This window comes from Carlito syrichta, unplaced genomic scaffold, assembly GCF_000164805.1.
Source record: "Carlito syrichta isolate Samal-C Ts95f unplaced genomic scaffold, Tarsius_syrichta-2.0.1 Scaffold176043, whole genome shotgun sequence".
NCBI lineage: Eukaryota > Metazoa > Chordata > Mammalia > Primates > Tarsiidae > Carlito > Carlito syrichta.
This window is the reverse complement of record NW_007120139.1, coordinates 12,852-33,162: the sequence shown is the minus strand read 5'-3', so window position 1 is coordinate 33,162 and position 20,311 is coordinate 12,852. Positions and strand designations below refer to the sequence as shown.

Sequence of the window (20,311 nt, the reverse complement as noted above, 5' to 3'; positions counted from 1 at the left end):
AAGACATGTTGAGCAGCCAACAGATATATGAAAAAATATTCAGCCTCACTAATCATCAGAGAAATGCAAATTAAAGCCACACCGAGGTACCACCTACTTCCAGTCAGGATGGCCATCAACAATAACTCTGGAAACAAAAGAAGCTGGAGAGGATGGAGGGGGGAAGGGAACGCTTCTTTTTTTTTTTTTTTGAGTTGGAGTCTCACTCAGTCGCCCAGGCTGGAGTGCAGTGGCCGCTCCCGGCCACCGCAGCCTCGACCTGCCGGGCTCCGGCGATCCTTCCGCCTCAGCCTTCCAAGTAGCCGGAATTACAGGCGCGCGCTACCACGCCCGGCTGATTTTTTTTTTTTTTTTATTATAGAGATGAGGTCTCGCCGCCCAGGCGGGTCTCAAACCCGCGGGCTCAGGCCATCCACTCACTTCAGCCTCCCAAAGGCGCGGGATTTATACACTGTTGGTGGGAGTGTAAACTAATACAATCTCTGTGGGAAACAGTGTGGAGAATCCTAAAAGATCTAAAAATCGACCTTCTATACAACTCAGCAATCTCACTTCTGGGAATACAACCGGAGGAACTCAGATCATTCTATTAAAAAGATACGTGCACATGCATGTTTTTTGCAGCATTATTCACAATAGAAAAACCATGGAACCAACCGTGCTGCGCACTGAAACTGGACTGGATAAAAAAAAAAAAGTGGTACATAAACATGATGGAATATTACACAGTCATAAAGAAGGACAAAATTATGGTCTTCGCAGCAACTTGGATGGATTTAGAGTCTATCATATTCAGTAATCTATCACAGAAACAAAGAACTGAGCACCACACGTTCTCACTGTCAAGTGGACCCAGAACATTTATCATTATACTGTAAGAAAGGGTTTGTCAGTAGCGGGATGTTCTGGGGGAGGGGCTGGGGGTATGGGAGGGAGCGACACAACATAAATAACGGTACCATATCTCCAACCAGGTGAGGTGGGGACCAAAGGAAGGCTGAAGTTTTATCTGTACCATTTGTATACCTAAGCCCGAATTGCACCCCACATCCTTAAAATAAAAAACAAATAAAAGCTAATATTATTTAAGTTCAGTAGATTTGTAACATCAGTATTCTAAAATAATTGCAGAAAATTTGTGGCGGGACATTTCAAATGCCATTACAGAAAGCTGACGCTTATTAATTATTTTTCATAGAGATTAACTTCTTGACAGAAATAGAAGTTGTGTTTCAACAAAATCACCATGATCTTTCTGTAGACATGTAATACACAGTATCCAAAATAGGATATATCGGAGTTGCACTAAACTTGAGAAAAACTTATTCTCTAGTTATAGTTATTAAGCAAGCTTTGAGTAAACAGCAAAAACCAAAATATGAATTTACCACACTTCATGAATTACAAGTCAATTCCTCCTTCAGGGAGGATATGATCCCACTCATTCCTTTGACAAACATTCATGGAATGTTCAGGTCCTGTGATGGGTACTGGAAACCCAGTAATGAGTAGGTCCAAGTCTTTATCTCTAGAGAATGAGCTTTCTAACACAGAGCTATTTTATATACATACAATATATGTAGCATGTAGTATTATAGAACAAAGCCATGATAAATATGCTATACATAATGTACATGTGCTTTATAATTATATATTAAACATACACATTTTGACCTTTGAAATGAAAGCTGAAAGTTCTAAACTTTTATGTATGAGTTTAGAATATACTTAGGAGATTAATGAATCACCTTAGAATTAGCTAACATAAAACTTTAATTCTCTAAATGGTGCTAAACTTTCATAGCTATCAAATGTTCTACAGCAACATGTTATTTTGAAAATAATACTTGTGACCAGCAGATACTGAATTTAAACAATGTAAATTTAAAAAATAATACCACTATTATGAATGAGGAAACAGAACTTAAAAAAGGTTCAAGTTGCGGAAAATATTCTATGGTGCTTGCAACTGCTCAAAAACAGTTAAAATCACACCATATCCCACATAGTTCTCAGTTTTCTCTAGCAAATTCTTTAGCACACACATCCCTATGCAAAATATTGTCTGCCACTCACTAAAATGAAACAAGCAGATCTCAAAAATACAGATTCAAATTCAGAATTTAGAAATGACAGAAGTCAAAACACTTGTATTATCTTGAAAATAGTCATGTCTATAGAAGAATTTACCCTCTGACTTGAGGAAAATACTTCCTGGTTTATATTACAAAATGGTGGGGGAAATCTATCTGATTTGTGAATAAAGTCAAATACAAAGCTTTGGTTTATGCTACTGTTCAATTAGAGGCATTTAACATTACTTGTCCCACTAAGGTAATTTATTTTCCAAGTAAAAACTATGTAAATCCATAAAATTGTCATAACTTAAGTGTAATAAATCTCAAAAATATTTTATTCTCCATTAGGTTTTATGTCTTTTCATGCTTACATAATAGTTTTTAGCTTATTCCACAAAAGACTAAAATAAAATGTGGATGGTGAACTAATCTTAAAAGCTATAAAAGGTCAGTAGGATCGAGTTTTAAGTCATTTTCATTGTACGAATGGAAGTACTCAGAATAAACTTTTTCAGGAAATCTGGTGACATCACATATTCCTAAAACTAAAGTTGTTGGCCATACAGGGGATCACGAGGTGCCTGAACACTCACTTTCCCAGACATGGACCGCCGCCCTGATCAGAAGTTCGGCAGGCTTTTTCACAAACTAAACCCACAGATTGTTTGCAATTTAACAAAAATCAAATCATTATTATTTTTAATTAAAATGAACAGAAATTGCCATTACATGTTAATTGCACTTTTGAAGGCAAAACCTGTATTGGCTGGGGCTTGTCAATGATCTGGTTTCTGTCATTTAAATAAAGAAATTAAAAAAAATTTTTTAATAGCCAGTCCCAATCTGTTCCTATTCCAAAAGAACAGTACAGTTTAGAAGGCCTAATGTGAGCAAAATTCAGCCTTGGAAGTATGAGGTCTGCTTGGAGCCCAGGCTGAGCTGGTTGAAATGGGTGGGAAAGCTGGAAAGCAGCCTTGGTCCCCACGTCCAGCTAATAACTTCTGACCGCGAGGAGCAGCAGAGTGGGGAAAATGCCACATGACTAGACTAGCACAAAATTATGGAAAACCTTAAAGCTGCCCAGAGCCCAGATCCGATGGGATGAGAAAAGGTAAAAAATCCTTCCCTGTTTTTAATTAAGTCTCTGACTTGAAGCCTATTTTGCCAAGGCAGAGGTAAAAATAACGTTTTCCTGAGTATTGACTTAAGGATATCTAAAAATCAGTAGATTCAGCTTTCGTATCAGAGCACGCTCTAGCCCCAGTCCAGGCTCTCTTCTGGAGCCAGAGACTGGGCAGGGTGCTCACAGGCCCGTCTCCCGCACTAAGCTCCAGCACCTGCAGCCAGCTCTGCTTGTGTGGAGCCGGAGGGTACCTTCGAGAAAACAGCACCCCGCACCAATCTTGGCTGTCCTCACATCTTCCCGCTGGTCCTCACCTCACCTCAGCCTCCCCCTTGCAGGAGCACTCAGAGCATACTCTGCAAAGAGGACTGAAATGCCAGGAACGCAGGCTTTCGTTAGGGACACCTGTCTTCAAGCATTCACCAAAGCTGAAACACTCACATTCAGTTCTTCTACAAAGGTGAGCGTTTTGCTTAGAATAAAGCATTACTTACTGAGTTAAACAAGTGGGAAATAACAATGCAAAGCAATTCAAGTTGAAATTTTCCACATACTTAGTTTTTCCTAAGAAAAGCTCTCCTACAGAACTTTGTAAAAACTGAAAAGAAGAAAGTTTTTAAAAATACAAGTTTTATTTTTAGCCTACACACCTAAAAACTTTCACTACAACGAGCAGTATATGTCCATGATTATTGGAGTTTTGTAATGTGTTGGCAAAGCTGCAGTAATTATGGAAATAATTACTGGCAGTATTAAACTAAGTTGACCATTTGAATGCTACGAATTCAGGCAGCTGAATTATGAAGAAAGGATAGTGCTGTTGTTTTTTTCCTTTGAAGAAAAAAAGAGAAACCAATTCTAAGTGTGAGCCCTACAGTCACCATTTACACAAGGCAGGCACACATCAATGTCAACTTCATTCCTTACCTCCTACTGTTGTTTTTAAAATGACTAAACAATTAACAACTAGCAAAAAGACCCTAATGAAAGCTGAAATTAGGTCTGAAAAAATATAACCTTTGTAAGTGATTTTAACTAATTTAAATAAAGTCCCAACAATAGTAGCTTTTAATTAAAACAATTTTGTAAATCATCTACTGGGTTCAAAGCTTAGATTAACTCAAAAACTTTAAATCTCTAATAGGCAAGCTAAGAAACTTACATTTAACCAAAAATTAGTAATAGTTGCAATTATAAGTGGTACATTGAAATATTAACATATTTTAAATTTTTATTAACAGGGGAAACAAACACCAAAGCAAGCTATTTTCACGACCATTTACTTGGGGTACAATCCAGGTGCATCTGTTTTAGTCAAGTCTCTGCAGATTCACTATCAGATCTATCCTGAATAAATTCCAGTTACTACATTCCAAAGGAAGATTATTTTCTTGGCTTAGCTATTTCGGGTGGAAAAAAGTGTATCTTAAGCAGGTTTCTCTTCCAAAAGGAGAAAAAAATATTTTTTTCTTATAAAGGCAAGCGTTCCAATGAGAAATTCCATGTTCAATAAACTGAATTGCATGGTGTATCAAATATTTTAATTCTAATTCTGAAGTATGTAATATTTAACACTAAAACTTAACTAAATGGCAGACCGCTGAAATGGTGTAGGTCAACTAGGTAGTTATTAGCCACATGAAGCTACTGAAAGGTAAATTTATTAATATTACAACAGATTAAAAATTCAGTTCCTTAGCACAAATGCTCAAAAGCCACACGTGGTCAGTAGCTACTGTCTTCAAGACTCAAATAGGGAGTTTTTTTGTAGCACAAAGTTCTATTGAACAGCCTTGAACTGAATGATCACTTATTTCTTAGACAAGTTTTTGGTTGACCCCCCAAATCACTCTTTCTTTCCTGATTACATGCTTTTCATGTAATAAAGATGAACTGGATTAGTCTCTAATGTACAGGGAGATGGGAATGAATGATTTATGTTAAGTATACCTGTATCATGATACAACCTCAAGTTCCAGCAAGCACGTACTACTTTGTGATGCAAAAATCACAAGTTAACATATCTTGTGTGAGCACTTGCAAGGAATGATCCCAGCTTTAACAAAGCATAAAAAAGCTTTGTGTCTAATGCATATTCCCGCCACAGGGAACTTTGAAAGGAAAAGAAAGGGCAGGAAAACCCATTCCCAGAGTGATCACTCACAAATGCATCAAGTGGCTCTAAGTTTTTAATTCCATTAATATAACAAAGGCACTCAGGCACTTTCGAACTGATTTTAAAACAAAGCAGAAGTCACTGAGTGTTTTGGTCAGTACTCTGACTATAATAACACAAAATATAGTTTGTTATGGTTATTGTATTACTATATTGCCCGGTTTAACTGATTTAGAATATACTTTAGTACATTCATGAAACATAATTTCGAGTGCATAATATGTGTTTGGTCACATATATACTTTATTTATTTATTTATTTATTTTTTGAGTTGGAGTCTCACTCTGTCGCCCAGACTCGAGTGCAGTGGCCACTGCCGGTCACTGCAGCCTCAACCTGCTGGGCTCTGGCGATCCTTCCGCCTCAGCCTTCCAAGTAGCCGGAACTACAGGCACGCACTACCATGCCCGGCTAATTTTTTGATTTATTGTAGAGATGAAGTCTCACCAAGTTGCCCAGGTGGGTCTCAAACCCGCGGGCTCAGGCAATCCACTCACCTCAGCCTCCCAAGGTGCGGGATTACAGGCTGAGCCACCGAGCCCGGTTACATATATACTTTAATAGCACCTTTGGTATTTCTAGTTTTTAAAAAAGGAGTACCACATCCCTCTTGGTCAGGAATATAAATTCATTTATGATGGTTTTTCTATAAGAAAATTAGATATGGCATATTTATAAGACTTGTTATAGGAAGGTAACCTGTCAAAACTTCAAGGACAGCTTAAAAACATTTACTTAGTACATGACTTATTGAAAGTGAACACTTGCAAACTAGATGCAACTTAAGACTATTTACACAAAATGCTACATAGCAAGCATGTTAAAACTACATATAATGTGTAATAGCAAAAAAGTTCTCGTATTAAAAAGTGCTGGTCAGCATTTCAAGTGTGCTAAGTATTTTCACACATTAGCTTGCTTATTCCTTGCAGCAATCCTCTCAAATATACGCTAAATCCCTTTTATAGATAAAGAAACTGAGGCTCAAAATGATAAATAACTTACAGAGATAGGTATTCGAGAGGCCAGATTCCAACCCTCGTTTGGATTTTTCTAAGACTTCATTAAACTGTTAGCGACGACTTCAAAATTAACTTTTAGGGGAAAGAGCTCATCTTTTCACTCTTTCAAAAACACGCACTGAGTAACTATTATGTGCCAAGTCCCATTTACATCTCCTAAGTATTGGGGATGTAAGTGCTGACCCAGATATTTCAAGGCGGCAAGGAGCATTCCAGCAGTAGGGTTGGGAGCATGGCCCAGCAGGCATTCAGGCTTGACTCCCTAGCCCACCACCTAGAATGATGTGATCTTAGGTAGTTTATTTTACTTATCGGTGCTGACATTTTCTCATGACCAAAAAATGGAGACAAAAACTGGACTAACTCAGTGGCCTGCCTGAGGATCAGATAGGTCAATGAATGCAAAACACCCAGTAGATGCTTTATTAGTGCTTGCTATTGTTGTTATTGCTGTGAATGTAGGGAGACAGATAATAAACATGCACATAAATACATGACTTATTCTGGATAGCGATAAATGCTGTAAAGAAGTAAAAAGTGGTTGTTACTTCACACTTTCTAGAGATTCTTTCCTAACTTCACTTAGGAGCTGACAGAGGGATAGTCTATGTCTTCACTAATTCGTTCAACCAACACTTGCTGAGTGCTACTTAATGCTCAGCACTAAACAAGACCAACATGTGTTCCCTTATAAAGTCTAGCAAGGAAACAGGACATTGAGTTAACTCGGAATGAATGCAGTAAGTGAAAAGGAGAGGGTACAGTGAAGGCCCTTGCTGGGAGCCTAGCCAAGTCCGAGGGCTACAGGAAGAACTGCTGAGGAAGCGACATGTATACGCCTTCTCATCTGTGTATCCCAGGCAAAGCCGGAAATGGATGGAGGACAGAACGTTACATCTCAGCAGTGCTATAGCCCTCACGCAAAGGCAACTGCAACAGGAGAGCAACAGGTGTTTTTAGATTGTTTTTCTATTTGGATCAAGACAAGTGAAAGAATTAATGACTTTTCATTAGATGATATTCTTGGCTTATGAAACAACCTGGAAAATGGAGGGTCACTTCATTTTAGGTTGATTTCATTTATTCCAAAGGACGAACCCAAAGAAGGTCATCCAAACACAATACCTGATGGCTATAGGTACCTGTGAACATCTTACCCAGCAGGGCTTGAGGCTTAGAGACCGTGGTTCTGATAGTTATATCTAGAGTTCATTTGTAGGCAGGAGCTGCTGAGAATTTCCAAGGGGTAAGGAAACATCACTCTTCCCACCCTCAGGGATCTCACTGTTTGGCTGAGGAAAGAGAGGATACCCAATGAACTTGAAAAGAAGACAGGAAGGAGAAAACAAACACTTACGGAGACCACACTCTTGGGAAAGCCTCTATTTCTTCTTGTGTGTACTCATCCAGACGTCTAGGTATTTTTCGTGGTTGAGGCAGCTCTTCCACTAAATTCTTAAGAATATCTTCTGAAATAGCCTACACGAAAATAAATTTTAGGCTTAATTTTCTTAAAATACCTTTCTTAGAAAGAAATTACTAATACTAAGTACTAAAAACAAGAATGTATAGAATGAGGAAAACAATATAATATTTAAAATAAAATGCTTGTAGAAATTTCTGAAAAGTTCATTAAATTAACAATATAAATAATCCCATTATAATAATACATTTTCCTATTCATATAAGAACACAGTTTAAATTACCTCCCAAATTTCAAAGGCAAAAAGGCACTGCCTTGGCTCATTCTCTCGCTTATTCACCTGATGGGTGTATGCACTGGATCCACTGTGTCCAGTACCACTACTTTTCAATCTCTGCTCCAAACTGCAGCCAGAAAACATTTTTTTTTTTTTGAGTTGCAGTCTCACCCTGTCACCCAGGCTGGAGTGCAGTAGCATGCTGACAGCCACCACAGCCTCAACCTACTGGGCTCAGGCAATCCTTCTGCTTCAGCCTTCCAAGTAGCTGGAACTACAGTCATGTGCCACCGTGTGTGGTTAATTTTTTTGATTTTTATTGTAGAGATGAGGTCTCACTAAGTTGCTCAGGCTGGTCTTGAACCCGTGGGCTCAGGCGATCCTCTCATCTGGGCCTCCCAAAGTGCTGGGATTATAGGCGTGAACCACTGCGCCCGGCCAGAAAACATTTTGAAAATGAAAGCCTGCTTGATGTTTGAGTCATTTCTTTATCTAAGAAACATTTATTGGACTCCTTCTAAGAACCAGAAGTCATACTAGGTGCTGAGCATATAAAGTAAAATGAAACAATAGCAGCTGGTACTAAATGCTAATTATTTTTATTTTTTTACACCACATTAAAAATTTTTTTCTTTCTTCAAGAATAAATTAACTTTGATTTAATGTAGCTTTTTACTTTATAAACTTTTAATTTTTTGATTCTTTTGCAATAACACTTGGCTTAAAACACAAACGTATCATACGGTCATAGAAACTATTTTCTTTCTTTATATCCTACTTCTATAAAATTACTCCTATTTTGAAAATTTTAATCTTTTTATTTTATTTTTATTTTTTATTTTTTTGAGTTGGAGTCTCACTCAGTCGCCCAGACTAGAGTGTAGTGGTTGCGCCCAGCCACTGTAGCCTCAACCCGCTGGGCTCCAGTGATCCTTCTGCCTCAGCCTTCCAAGTAGCTGGAACTACAGGCGCGCGCTACCACACCCGGCTAAATTTTTTTGATTTATTGTAGAGACGAGGTCTCGCCAAGTTGCCCAGGCGGGTTTCAAACCCACGGGCTCAGGCAATTCACTTAACTTGGCCTCCCAAAGTGCGGGATTACAGGCTGAGCCACCGAGCCCAGCCGATCTTTTTCTACTTAAAACAATTTTCGTTGAAAATTAAGACACAAACATACACATTCTCCTAGGCCTACACAAGGTTAGGATCATCAATATCAATGTTTTCTACCTCCCTATCTTATCCCACTGGGAGGTCTTCACGATGACGACTTTCCTATCAAATCCTGAACTGTACTCATCTTTAAAATATCTTTTAAAAAATTAAGATAAAAATTAAAAAACACAAATGGCTTTTAAAGTCACATCTTAGCTAGAAGCTTTTCAGGATGAAGTTTCAGCTCCTTCACTAACCCTTGCAGCTGGACAGTGTCCTCACTGCTAGCTCCTCTCCGACTCACTTTTCCACACACAACAGCTCCTGACGGATTAAGCCCCCTCACCTTCCCTGCACTGGCCGGGACTTAAGTCTGGGCCCTTTTATTATTGATATTCCCACTGCCCAGAACCACCTACCCCTACATACACCGAAATGTTCAGAAACATGGGGAGAAGGGCTTGAAGACGGGCCTGAACACAGCGGGCAGGAGGGACTGCACTAGGAATGAGCTGGGGACAGGAGAGCGGGCAGCAGCCGCTTCCTCAGCGGAAGCAAGACACGAAGAAGTCTGCAAACGGGGAGTGAAACGGAAGCCGAAGACCAACGCAGACATCTGAGGCATTTTAAAAGAAGGAAGCAGTGGAACTGGGGAGACTATATGAAGAGAATGATAAAATGAAGAGTGTGGTAACCACAAGAGTGGACGCTCATTTCATGCCCATGACACAGAAATAAGGCAGCTGGGAGATGGAACTGTATTGTGAGACTGGATGATAAATTAATTTCGGGGACACCACTGAAGTAATGGTAAAATATCAACATGAAATTGTCCTGCAGGCATTTTCATAAGGAGGGTGGATATAATTTCCTCTTTTCATTATGGTATGAGCCTAGACATTTTCAAAAACAAAAACAAAAACAGATTGTTGTGCCATAAATTAGTTTTCCACAGAGCTCACTCATTACAAGTGGGAACCAAGTATCTAGCCAAGGACATGGCATCAAATGAGACAGAGTTTTAACCAATTAATATGCCTTAAGAATCAAAACACAACTTTACAGTCATACAGTTCTGCTGTATTGTAAGCCTGTTCTAACATCTAATATAGAAAAAAACTTATAATATTTTAAAAAGTTTAAAATGGCTTTTAAAATTTAATTTTGGCTTGGATGGGTTGGGTCACTATTAACATATACAAGACACAAGAGAAACTACTAAAAAAAAAAGAGATACTACTGATAATGTGTTTCTGCACTGGAAAGCATTTCAACAATCCTGAATATCCATTCTTCACCATCATCACTTCCTAGAATAATCTGCTAGTGCAATTACACAGAGCCAAGACAGGCAGAGGGTGCGTGGGTATATAATATATGGCTAAGTGATACTTATATTCTATTTGCAGAAGGAGCCTACTCACGATAAGTTATTTCCAAAAAGGTATGAGTATTTCACACTTCTTTAGGAAGCCATTAAAAAAAATCCCTGTATCAACTGTAAAGAAAGTTTCAAAAGCTGCCAAGTGCTCACGCAGCAGTGTGGAGCTTAGGGGGTTCCCAGTAAACGTCCACCAAATGGAATGGAATCTTGATTGAAATCATCTTTCCAAATGGTCTCACTATTGGAAGGCCTTGCTGGAAGACTGGGCATGATCAATGCCAAATGAGGAAGGAAAGCGCTTGAGCTGGCATCACACGTGGTGTGGGGAAGAGGGAGAAGGGCCTTCTGAGACCTGCACGCAGGGACGGCAGCCCACCAATGCCAAGCGATGTGTGCACGGATAGCCAAGAGCTCTCTTCGCAGAAGGGCCGTTAGCCCAAGCGGGGAGAGCAAGGAAAAGAACAAGAGGAGGAAACAGAAGCTCAGGGGCGACTGGTCATGTACTTTATGGCTCTTCTGCAACTTTTTACTCCAGAAAATTCTGAGTCTACGGAAGTTACAAGGATACAATGAACACTAATTAACTTTACCTAAGCTGACAATCTATCTATACACAGCACAGGCACACAAACACTTGTTGACCAAACCATTTGAGAGTAATTTGCAAATACTTCAACCCTAAATATTTCAGCTCATATCCTCTAAATATAAGGATAGTCTCCTATATAACTACATTAACAATTTCATTTTCAGAAACGTTAACATCAATTAAAATACTTTTTAATCTTACGTATATAGAGTATATACTTGAAATTTCCAAGTGTGTCTAATATTGCCTTATGCAACTATTTCCAATCCAAGATCCAGTCAAGAATTACATGCTGCGTCTAGTTACCATATCATGTTGTTTATTCTTGGGTCTAGTCTCCTTTAATATGATAGTCTCCTGTCTTTTCTTTCATGCAATTAGCACTCTGAAGAGTCCAGGCCAGTTAAACTGTAGCATGTTCTTTTATTTGGCTCTATATTACTGTTTTTCCATGACTGGATTCCGTTAAGTAGTTCTAACAAGACGCTGTATATTTTGTGCTGAGTCTTCAGTGTGTCACAGCCAGAGGCACACGATGTCAGCTTGTCCCATATCAACAACACGCTTGGCCTCTAGGTTATGGTGGTGTCTATCAGATCTCACTAACGTAAAGGCACCTCTTCTCCTTTCCAATAACAAATACTCTGTGGTACGGTATCCTGAAACTTTACGAATAGCATCCTGCTGCACAATAACCATCTACCCAAAGGCCACAGAGTATGCTGGTGATGGTGGCTTTCCTAGTTTCGATTCCTATATTTTCAATAGGATATTCTTTTTCTTCAGTCGAGGTCTCACTGTTACCCAGGCTGGAGGGTAGTGGCACAATCACAATAACCATGGCTGGCAGCAGCCTCAACCTCCTGGGATCAGGCAATCCTTCTACACTAGCATCCCAAGTAGTAGGAACTATAGGCATGTGCCATCATGGCTGGCTAATTTTTACTTTATATTTTGTAATGACGAAGTTTGGCTATACTGCCCAGGCTGGTCTCAAACTCCTGGGCAATCCTCTCTCTCATCTCGGCCTTCCAGAATGCTGGGATTATCAGCATGAGCCACTGTGCCCGGTCCATGATATTCTTCTATAAAGAGTTTTTCCTTCTCCACAAAAGAGCAGGGAGATTATAATAAACTAAGAAGAATTTTTAATACTACCATTTGTAGGTACACAAATTTTTTTTCTTAAACTCAGTGTAATCCATTATTATTGCCATTTATTTTGAGTCTCGTGCTATAATTTTATTTTATGAATATGTGAATTTTAACATTATTAAAAACTTAAAATAAAAAAAAGTAATCCAAAGGATACTCTCTGAAAAATCTTTTTTTTTGAGTTGGAGTCTTACTCTGTCGCCCATGCTGGAGTGTAGTGGCACGCTCCCGGCCACCGCAGCCTCGACCTGCTGGGGCTCCAGCGATCCTTCCGCCTCAGCCTTCCAAGTAGCTGGAACTACAGGTGTGCACTACCACACCCGGCTAATTTTTTGATTTATTGTAGAGATGAGGTCTCATCAAGTTGCCTAGGTGGGTCTCAAACCTGCGGGCTCAGGCAATCCACTCACCTCAGCCTCCCAAGGCGCAGGATTACACGCTGAGCCACCGAGCCCAGCTCTCTGAAAAATCTTATTCCCCTTTCTAAGCTTTCTATTTCTTTGTATCCACAGGCTACTAAGCAGCAAACATCATTTTCTCATTTAGTCTTCCTGCGTTTTTTATGCTTTGCAGAAGTAGATACACAAATATATGCAGATGTGTGTAAACATGCATATGCATGTATGCATACAAAAGGTGTGCTATCTATTCTTTTCACCTAGCTTGTTTTCACTTAACAACATATTCTTGAAAGCATCAAGTCACAGAAAAATTTGTCATTATGTTTTTAAAAAATTGCACACTACTCAAATGATAGTTTATCCAGTTTCCTAGGAATAAGCATTGTTTACTTTTCTTATATACTATTATAAATACAGCAGAAATAATGATCACATGCATATGTATCTCCATGATAAACTGCTGTGAGACTGTGGGATCAGGGATAGCTCCCGAGGTGTATCTTTGTGAAGTGTTACCGAAATCCCAGGATTCCAGGTGGGCTGACCATACTCTACCCCACCAGCAACGTAGTGGTGTGCCTGCTTCCCCAGGGCCTTGAGGATAAAATGGCTGTGAAGCTTCTGAATATTTATCAGTTCATTTTGGGGAAAGGGGCTCATGTCTTTTTGTAGTCTGAATTATTTAAGAGATTTACTGTTTAACTGAACTACCACAGATACTTAAAATATTCATACTCAAGCCTGACTATCTTGCCAATGGAACAAATAATATTATTTTCGGTCTTTTAGAAATTATGGCTTCTAAAAAATGTGACAGTACAATCAGAAATAGGTGTTTTAAAGTCCTGTGATTTCACCATAAAGTCATTCACCCCTGGATGAATGCACATTACTCAGAGGTGAAGTGAAGTGAATAGTGGAGAATCAGTCTACTTACTACGTAGACAATAATCATCTTGATAAAGCAATAATAATTTATTCACTATGAACAATTACTAATATGTTGTTTAAGGTAACAATAGAGCAAGTAGCTTGAGCAATTGTTATAACTTGATACTGTGGAATAAATTTCTATATTATTTCTTCAGTAGGAATTATAAGGACAATTATAACTATGGTAATTACAGCAATTACAAGGCCTTGTTCTAAGCACTCTACAGATATATTTAACTCTTATAACAATCTTATAATATATGTACATTGTACAGAACAGAAAACAGAGATAAAAGTAAGTCCATGTCCCATGCAGTCAGTAAACGGTAGCATTCTGATTTGAGCCTGTACTCAACTATTTTATGATAAAAAGCATTTCATTATAATATGCTAAAGAGAAAAGATAAGTGTGTAAAAGAATGCAATACTAAGAAAGAAAAATGTTTATACTGTTTTCTAAGCAATTTTTAGCTGAACAAATTTTGAGTATGAACAAGCATTCTGAAGTCTAATGATGGGAAATAATTAGCAACTAAAGTTAAGTTATTAATCCATTATTCACAGAAGTTTTGCTACTGGCCACATAAAAGTGGACTAAATTAATACTTCTTCACAGTTAATGAAACTGTCAGCGACTACCTCAATTTAACAGGGACTTTGATCATAGCTCCTTCTTCAAAAGAAAGCAGCAATTAAAAGGAAAAAAATAGACTTACAATTTTTAGTCCAATGACGGCTCATTTTATGGCTTAATATAGGAATAATTTTCATGATATATATATGTTTGCTTTTAAAAAATACAATATTTCAGAAAGTGTCATAAAATTATTGAAAATAAGTCTATGGTGTTTATTAAAAAAGGAAAGAAAGCATTTAATTAAAAATTTCGGAAGAGCATCATTATCAATGATCAGTACTTACCTCATCTGGAAAAAGATGCAACCTTTGCATCAGCGTTCTTCTGTGAAGGTTTTTGGGCAGCATACCATAAATAGCTAGTTTTACAATCTGAAAAACATCCACAGGACTCAATAAGAAAACTGTGACTTGGGATATAAAGAAAACAAACACAGCTGGAGATGGTGATGAAAACATGAATAAAGGAAAAACACTAAGTAGACACATAGAAGCAACAAAAGGAACTTTCATTACTGTGTACATTACTATTTCTTTGGGTCTCTGTTTAATGTATTGCTTATTTCGAAAAAGAACAAAAGGATGAGATTAAAAGTAACCTGTGTATGTGCTAATTGTAGACAGAATAATTCTTTTTTTTTTTGAGTTGGAGTCTCACTCTGTCACCAAGACTGGAGTGCTGTGGCACGCTCATGGCCACCCCAGCATCAACCTGCTGGGCTCCAGTGATCCTTCTGCCTCAGCCTTCCAAGTAGCCAGAATTACAGACGCGTGCTACCATGACCGGCTAATTTTTTTACTTATTGTAGAGAAGAGGTCTTGCCAAGTTGCCCAGGGTGGTCTTGAATCCGTGGGCTTAGGCGATCTGCTTGCCTTGGCCTCTCAAAGTGCTGGGATTACAGGCTGAGCCACTGAACCCGGCCTAGACAAAATACTTTATTTTTATCATCTCACTCATATTTCAAGAGTATAATTTGATGTGTATTAAAGCTAAACTCACTTAAACGATACATGTTAAAAACAGGGTTGCATTAAAGAGGATTTGCTATTACTTTTATTCTTTCATCAAATCAAACCACAAAGCCTTACTACATACAAAAGCCAAAGGAATATCATAAATATTTTCCATCTATTTTTTATGCTAGTGCTGTTAAGACTTTATGTTCTGGAGACTATCTAAAGATAGATATGGTTAGAATTAAAAGCAATTAAAAATTCAGTTCCTTAGTCACAAAAGCCACATTTCAAATGGCCACTTGCATGTGGCTACCATGTTTGGCAGTACAGGCACAGAACATTTCCATTATGGCAGATGGCAGATATTTCTATTGGACACCACTCACCTAGCTGTCAGTACTCAAAACTTTCAAGTTCTAAAAGTTGCAAGTAGAAATCGAACGTTAAGACTACTCAGCAACTTTTCTGGATAAGCAATCATCACCGTAATAGCAATTTTATTGTATTAGTAGGCTTACATGGCATTTGATTTTTATGTTCATATAAAATTTAGTCGCACTTATTTGAATTACCAAGTTAGTATTTAAAAATCTCCCCTGTTAAAAAAGGCTAACAGCACAATCAAATGAGGACAAGTTAGAAAATATAAAAAGGTTATAAGACAACAGGGAGAAAAAGACAGACATATAAATATACATAAACGCTCAGTGCAGTGGCTCATGCCTGTAATCCCAGCACTTTGGGAGGTGGAGGTGAGAGATTGCCTGAGCCTGCAGGTTCGAGACCAACCTGGGCAACATGGCGAGACCTCATCTCTACGATAATCAAAAAATTAGCTGGGTATGGTGGCGTGTACCTGTAATTCCAGCTACTTGGAAAGCTGCCTGAGCCTAGAAGGTTCGAGACTGTGGTGGCTGTGAACATGCCACTGCACTCCAGCCCGGGCGACAAAGTAAGACTCCAATTCAAAAATAAATGAATAAATGTACATAAACAAATAAATAAACGTGAAACAAAATGTACATGCAATATAGTGATTCTATCTGTACAGACGTAAATAAAGGCTTTAAAATATTCAAAAAGTAAAAAAGACAGACCAAAAAGTAAATATTAAAGACTTTCCTTGTATAATCTGTTACACAGGGCATGTACCATTTGTTTTACACAAAATAACCTTACTAGAGGAAAATGTACAGGCTTTACAGAAACTCTTAAGAGAAACCAAAATACAAGACACGAGAGATAAAGGAGATAAGGAAAGGGCTGAATCAACATATTTATTTGAACTCAGAATTAATCATCTTCTATGTAACTATGAAAAAAACTTTGACATGTTTAACAAATTATTACCTGCTTGACTATTAGATATTAATTCATGCATTTTTCAAATAATATTCCTAGACTGTACTAATGGTCAGAAGACTGTAGACTGAAGCAAATGATCTGACAAGTCATACACACCAAGTACAGATTAGCAAAGCACATCTGCTGGCAGAGGCCTGCCGTTCCAGATATACACACTGTGTCTGAATTAGAAAGAAAATAACTGACCAACTGACCTCTCCTTTAATATGCTACTATTTTTCAAAATACAAAGTCAAAATGAAGACTAAAAAAACAAAAATAAAAGTCTTTTCATGAGGTAGTGATCCAGAGGGATTTAACGCTGAAATACTTCCTAAGCCTTCATCAAACATTTTGCAATACGTTTCATTCTTTGTTTCATGAACAATTAATTTGAAACAGTTTCCTCAAATGTTGTCCAACAAATTCTCAACATTAAAAAGTTAGACTACACTGCCCCCTAGTGTACAGTTAACAGACCTGAATAAAAGAGAAATTTTAATTTTAAAAACATTAAAAATATTTATAAAGTATTAAAACCACCACTTGTTGTAACAGTTATGGTATACATTATCAGTAGCCCTCACAACTTTTAACACTATTATGTGTAAATTATATTAATAGTCAAAATAGAATACCTTGTAAAAGCTTAAAAACGAGTTGTGAAACAAAATATTAAATATTTCCTAAAAAGCTTCTCTGAGCATATTTCAAACAGATATGAATGATGTGAATTAAACAGTAAAGCATGGAACTTCTAAATGGTATGTCAGCTTTATGATATAGAATATCCCTCTCCTAAACTTTACCAAGAAAATTTTAGGCCGTGCTATGCCAAACAAATGGTTGCGTCCTGTTAACAGATGTTTGTTTACTACTTTAGAGAAATAAAAAAGGGTATCTTCAGAGTTTGACACTTTGCTAATTTATGAATGTATTTAAGTAAAAGTGCAAACAGTCTCTAATGGGGAAAATGCTATCTATCCCACTAGTATAATCCAAATGTCAGGTCTACCAACAAAGGAAAAATAAATTGAGGAGCAGCAACAGGAGACCTTGCTTTTAGCTATATCAAGGACTAACATATGAACGAGCACTTCGTCCAGTATTTAACTTACGTGATAAAGTATTAAACAAGCATTACTGACGTTAATAAGAATACTTTGGAAGCATGAAATCAAACTGACCTCACAAAGCTTTGAGGACCAAAATTCACCCTTCTTGTGGGATCAAAATCCTGTCTAAAGTCTAAAGTTTAGCTTAAAGAAATCTTATGTTGGTATAGCCTGATGTACTTTCCATAAGCTAAGTAAATGTTCATTGAGGAAAGTCATTTTTAACACAAGTCTCAAATAATTCTCAGAGATGAAGCTTCAATACCAACTGTACTGAGCGGAAATAATAAACTGCAGACTCACAAAAGTCACAAATATCAGAATCAGATATAAATGCTAAGAATTGTGTTTAATATCTGTAAAGAAATACAAAAGGGAACCAAAATATGACAAAGAAACAGGAGACTATCAAAGCTGTTCAGCATATTAGAAAAAGAGCCAAATAATAAAACTTAGAAAAGGAAAAGAAATAATTGAAATTAGGACTACAATAAAAAGATTAATCAGACATAGGTGAACAGGTAATCAGAGAACTGAAACACATATCTAAACAAATTAAAGAGAATGCAGCACAGAGACAGTGAGACAAAAAATATGAAAGAATGGTACTGGCAGGGCGTGATGGCTCATGCTTGTAATCCCAGCACTTTAGGAGGCGGGCTTCGAGACCAGCCTGGGCAACTTGGTGAGACTTTGTCTCTATAATAAGTCAAAAAATTAGCCGGGCATGGTGGCACACACCTGTGATTCCAGCTACATGGAAGGTTGAGGCAGAAGGATCACAAGGGTCCAGCAGGTTGAGGCTGTGATGGCCACAAGTGTGCTACTGCATTCCAGCCTGGGTGACAGAGTGCCAAAAAAAAAAAAAAGTACTGAATCACCCACAATAAAATGTGACCATATGCTTTAAATTTAATTCAATTCCCACAGGGAAAGACAGATGGAGAATAAAGAGACCCAATATTGGAAGATTTAAGAGCCAACACATTTTCAGAACTGAAGATATCAATCTTCAAACAAAAAAACAAGACTCCACAGAAACACATAAAAACCAAAGTCAAAGAAAAGATCTTATAAGTATCCAGAAAAAAAAAGACAGAGTACAAAGAAACAATTAAATGGATGTCCAACTTATCAAAGCTAAAAATCCATTTGAACAACAGTTTCAAAAGGCTGAGAGAAAAAAATAATGGTTATCTTAGACTTCCATACATAGCAAAACTATCTTTCAAGAAGAAAGCAACAATACAGACGAAGTTTCAGATAGAGGTGAGTTCAATATTATAAAAATGTGGCTATGAGAATACTAACAGGAGGTACTTCAAGGAAAAGGAAGCTGATCCCAGAAGGAAGATTAAGTTACAAGAAGAGATTGTAAGCAAAGACAATTTTAAAAAATCAATAACAGGATAAAACAATAAGAGTTTTGAACTGGATTTTAAAAATCTTGAACAGAGAAAGCATATAGATTACCAAGGAGGGTGGATGCTAAAAATCTTCTAAGAGTTTTCATTTGCTTTGAAGGAAGGTAAAGTTACTGATTAACTTTAGACTTAAATAAATTCAATCAATACAAAAGCAGTCAAGAAAGAAAAGAAAAAAACAAAACTAAACCCAGCTACATATGTTTACAATAAGCACATCTATAACAGAAGAACCCAGTAAAGTTTAAATGTTGAAAAATAATATGATACAAACACTAATCAAAAGGCAGCTGATGTAGCTATATTACTAAATAGGTCTTAAGGTAAAAAGCATTATTAGAGATAAAGGGGAATGGTATATGTTGACCCTAATCAATTATTTGAAAGATTACAATTCCAAGCTTAAATTCATCCAACACGAAACCTTTAAAACACACAAAGCAAAAATCGACAGGCCTAGAAGGAGAAATTAGCAAATGTAAAATTAAGATTTTAAAAATAATAAATAAAAATAAACTCAGATACACAAAAAATCAAGTTAACAAAAAAGGCAGTGACAGTATAAGAGCAACATGCTTAGCATGTTTGATAATATGCATATACAAGTAAGTACACATACATGTATAAACATCTTTCTTAAGGCATATTCATGTACTAGGCGATTCTGCAGGTGTCAAAAAATTAAAAAGAAAAGCATCAGAGTTCTTTGATTAAATGTAAAACATAATACATACTAACTAGAAAATGCACAGAGCTGAATGATAATCAACATAATGTTAATTGAAACTTGTGTGATACAGCTATTGTGAAGAACCATAGCTTTGAATGCTGGCTACATTTGAAGGGAGACCAGAAAGATATGTCTGAACTGGTCTTTGCACAGATGATAAGTGAAGCAAAACAGCCTTACCGCTATTGGGTCCTTCTGGTGAAGCTGAGCAGCTGTGACCTGTCTGAATCCACCTGGGTAGCTGTTAAAAGAAGCACAGATGTTAAACTGGGCATAGGCTACAGTGCTGAGTTCCTAGGCTGGTCATTCTTTTATAATAAGAAAACTATTTAATAAGTTCTTCCTGGAAACTATGCTATTCACTAGTCTTTTTTTTTTTTTTTTTTTTT

The 20,311-nt window shown here is 37.3% G+C and overlaps 1 protein-coding gene across 1 annotated transcript in view; it reads right to left on the bottom strand.

Annotated features, from left to right (window-relative positions):
• Positions 1-7,501: 7,501 nt before the first annotated feature.
• Positions 7,502-20,311, bottom strand: part of MRPL13 (mitochondrial ribosomal protein L13) — a gene marked incomplete at its 5' end in the record, with an annotated part of 18,704 nt that continues 5,894 nt past the window's right edge. The window contains 3 exons of the mRNA XM_008051476.1: positions 7,502-7,878; positions 14,638-14,724; positions 20,103-20,163. Of these exons, the coding sequence (XP_008049667.1) occupies positions 7,753-7,878; positions 14,638-14,724; positions 20,103-20,163 (274 nt within the window). The remainder of the gene's footprint in view (positions 7,879-14,637; positions 14,725-20,102; positions 20,164-20,311) is intronic.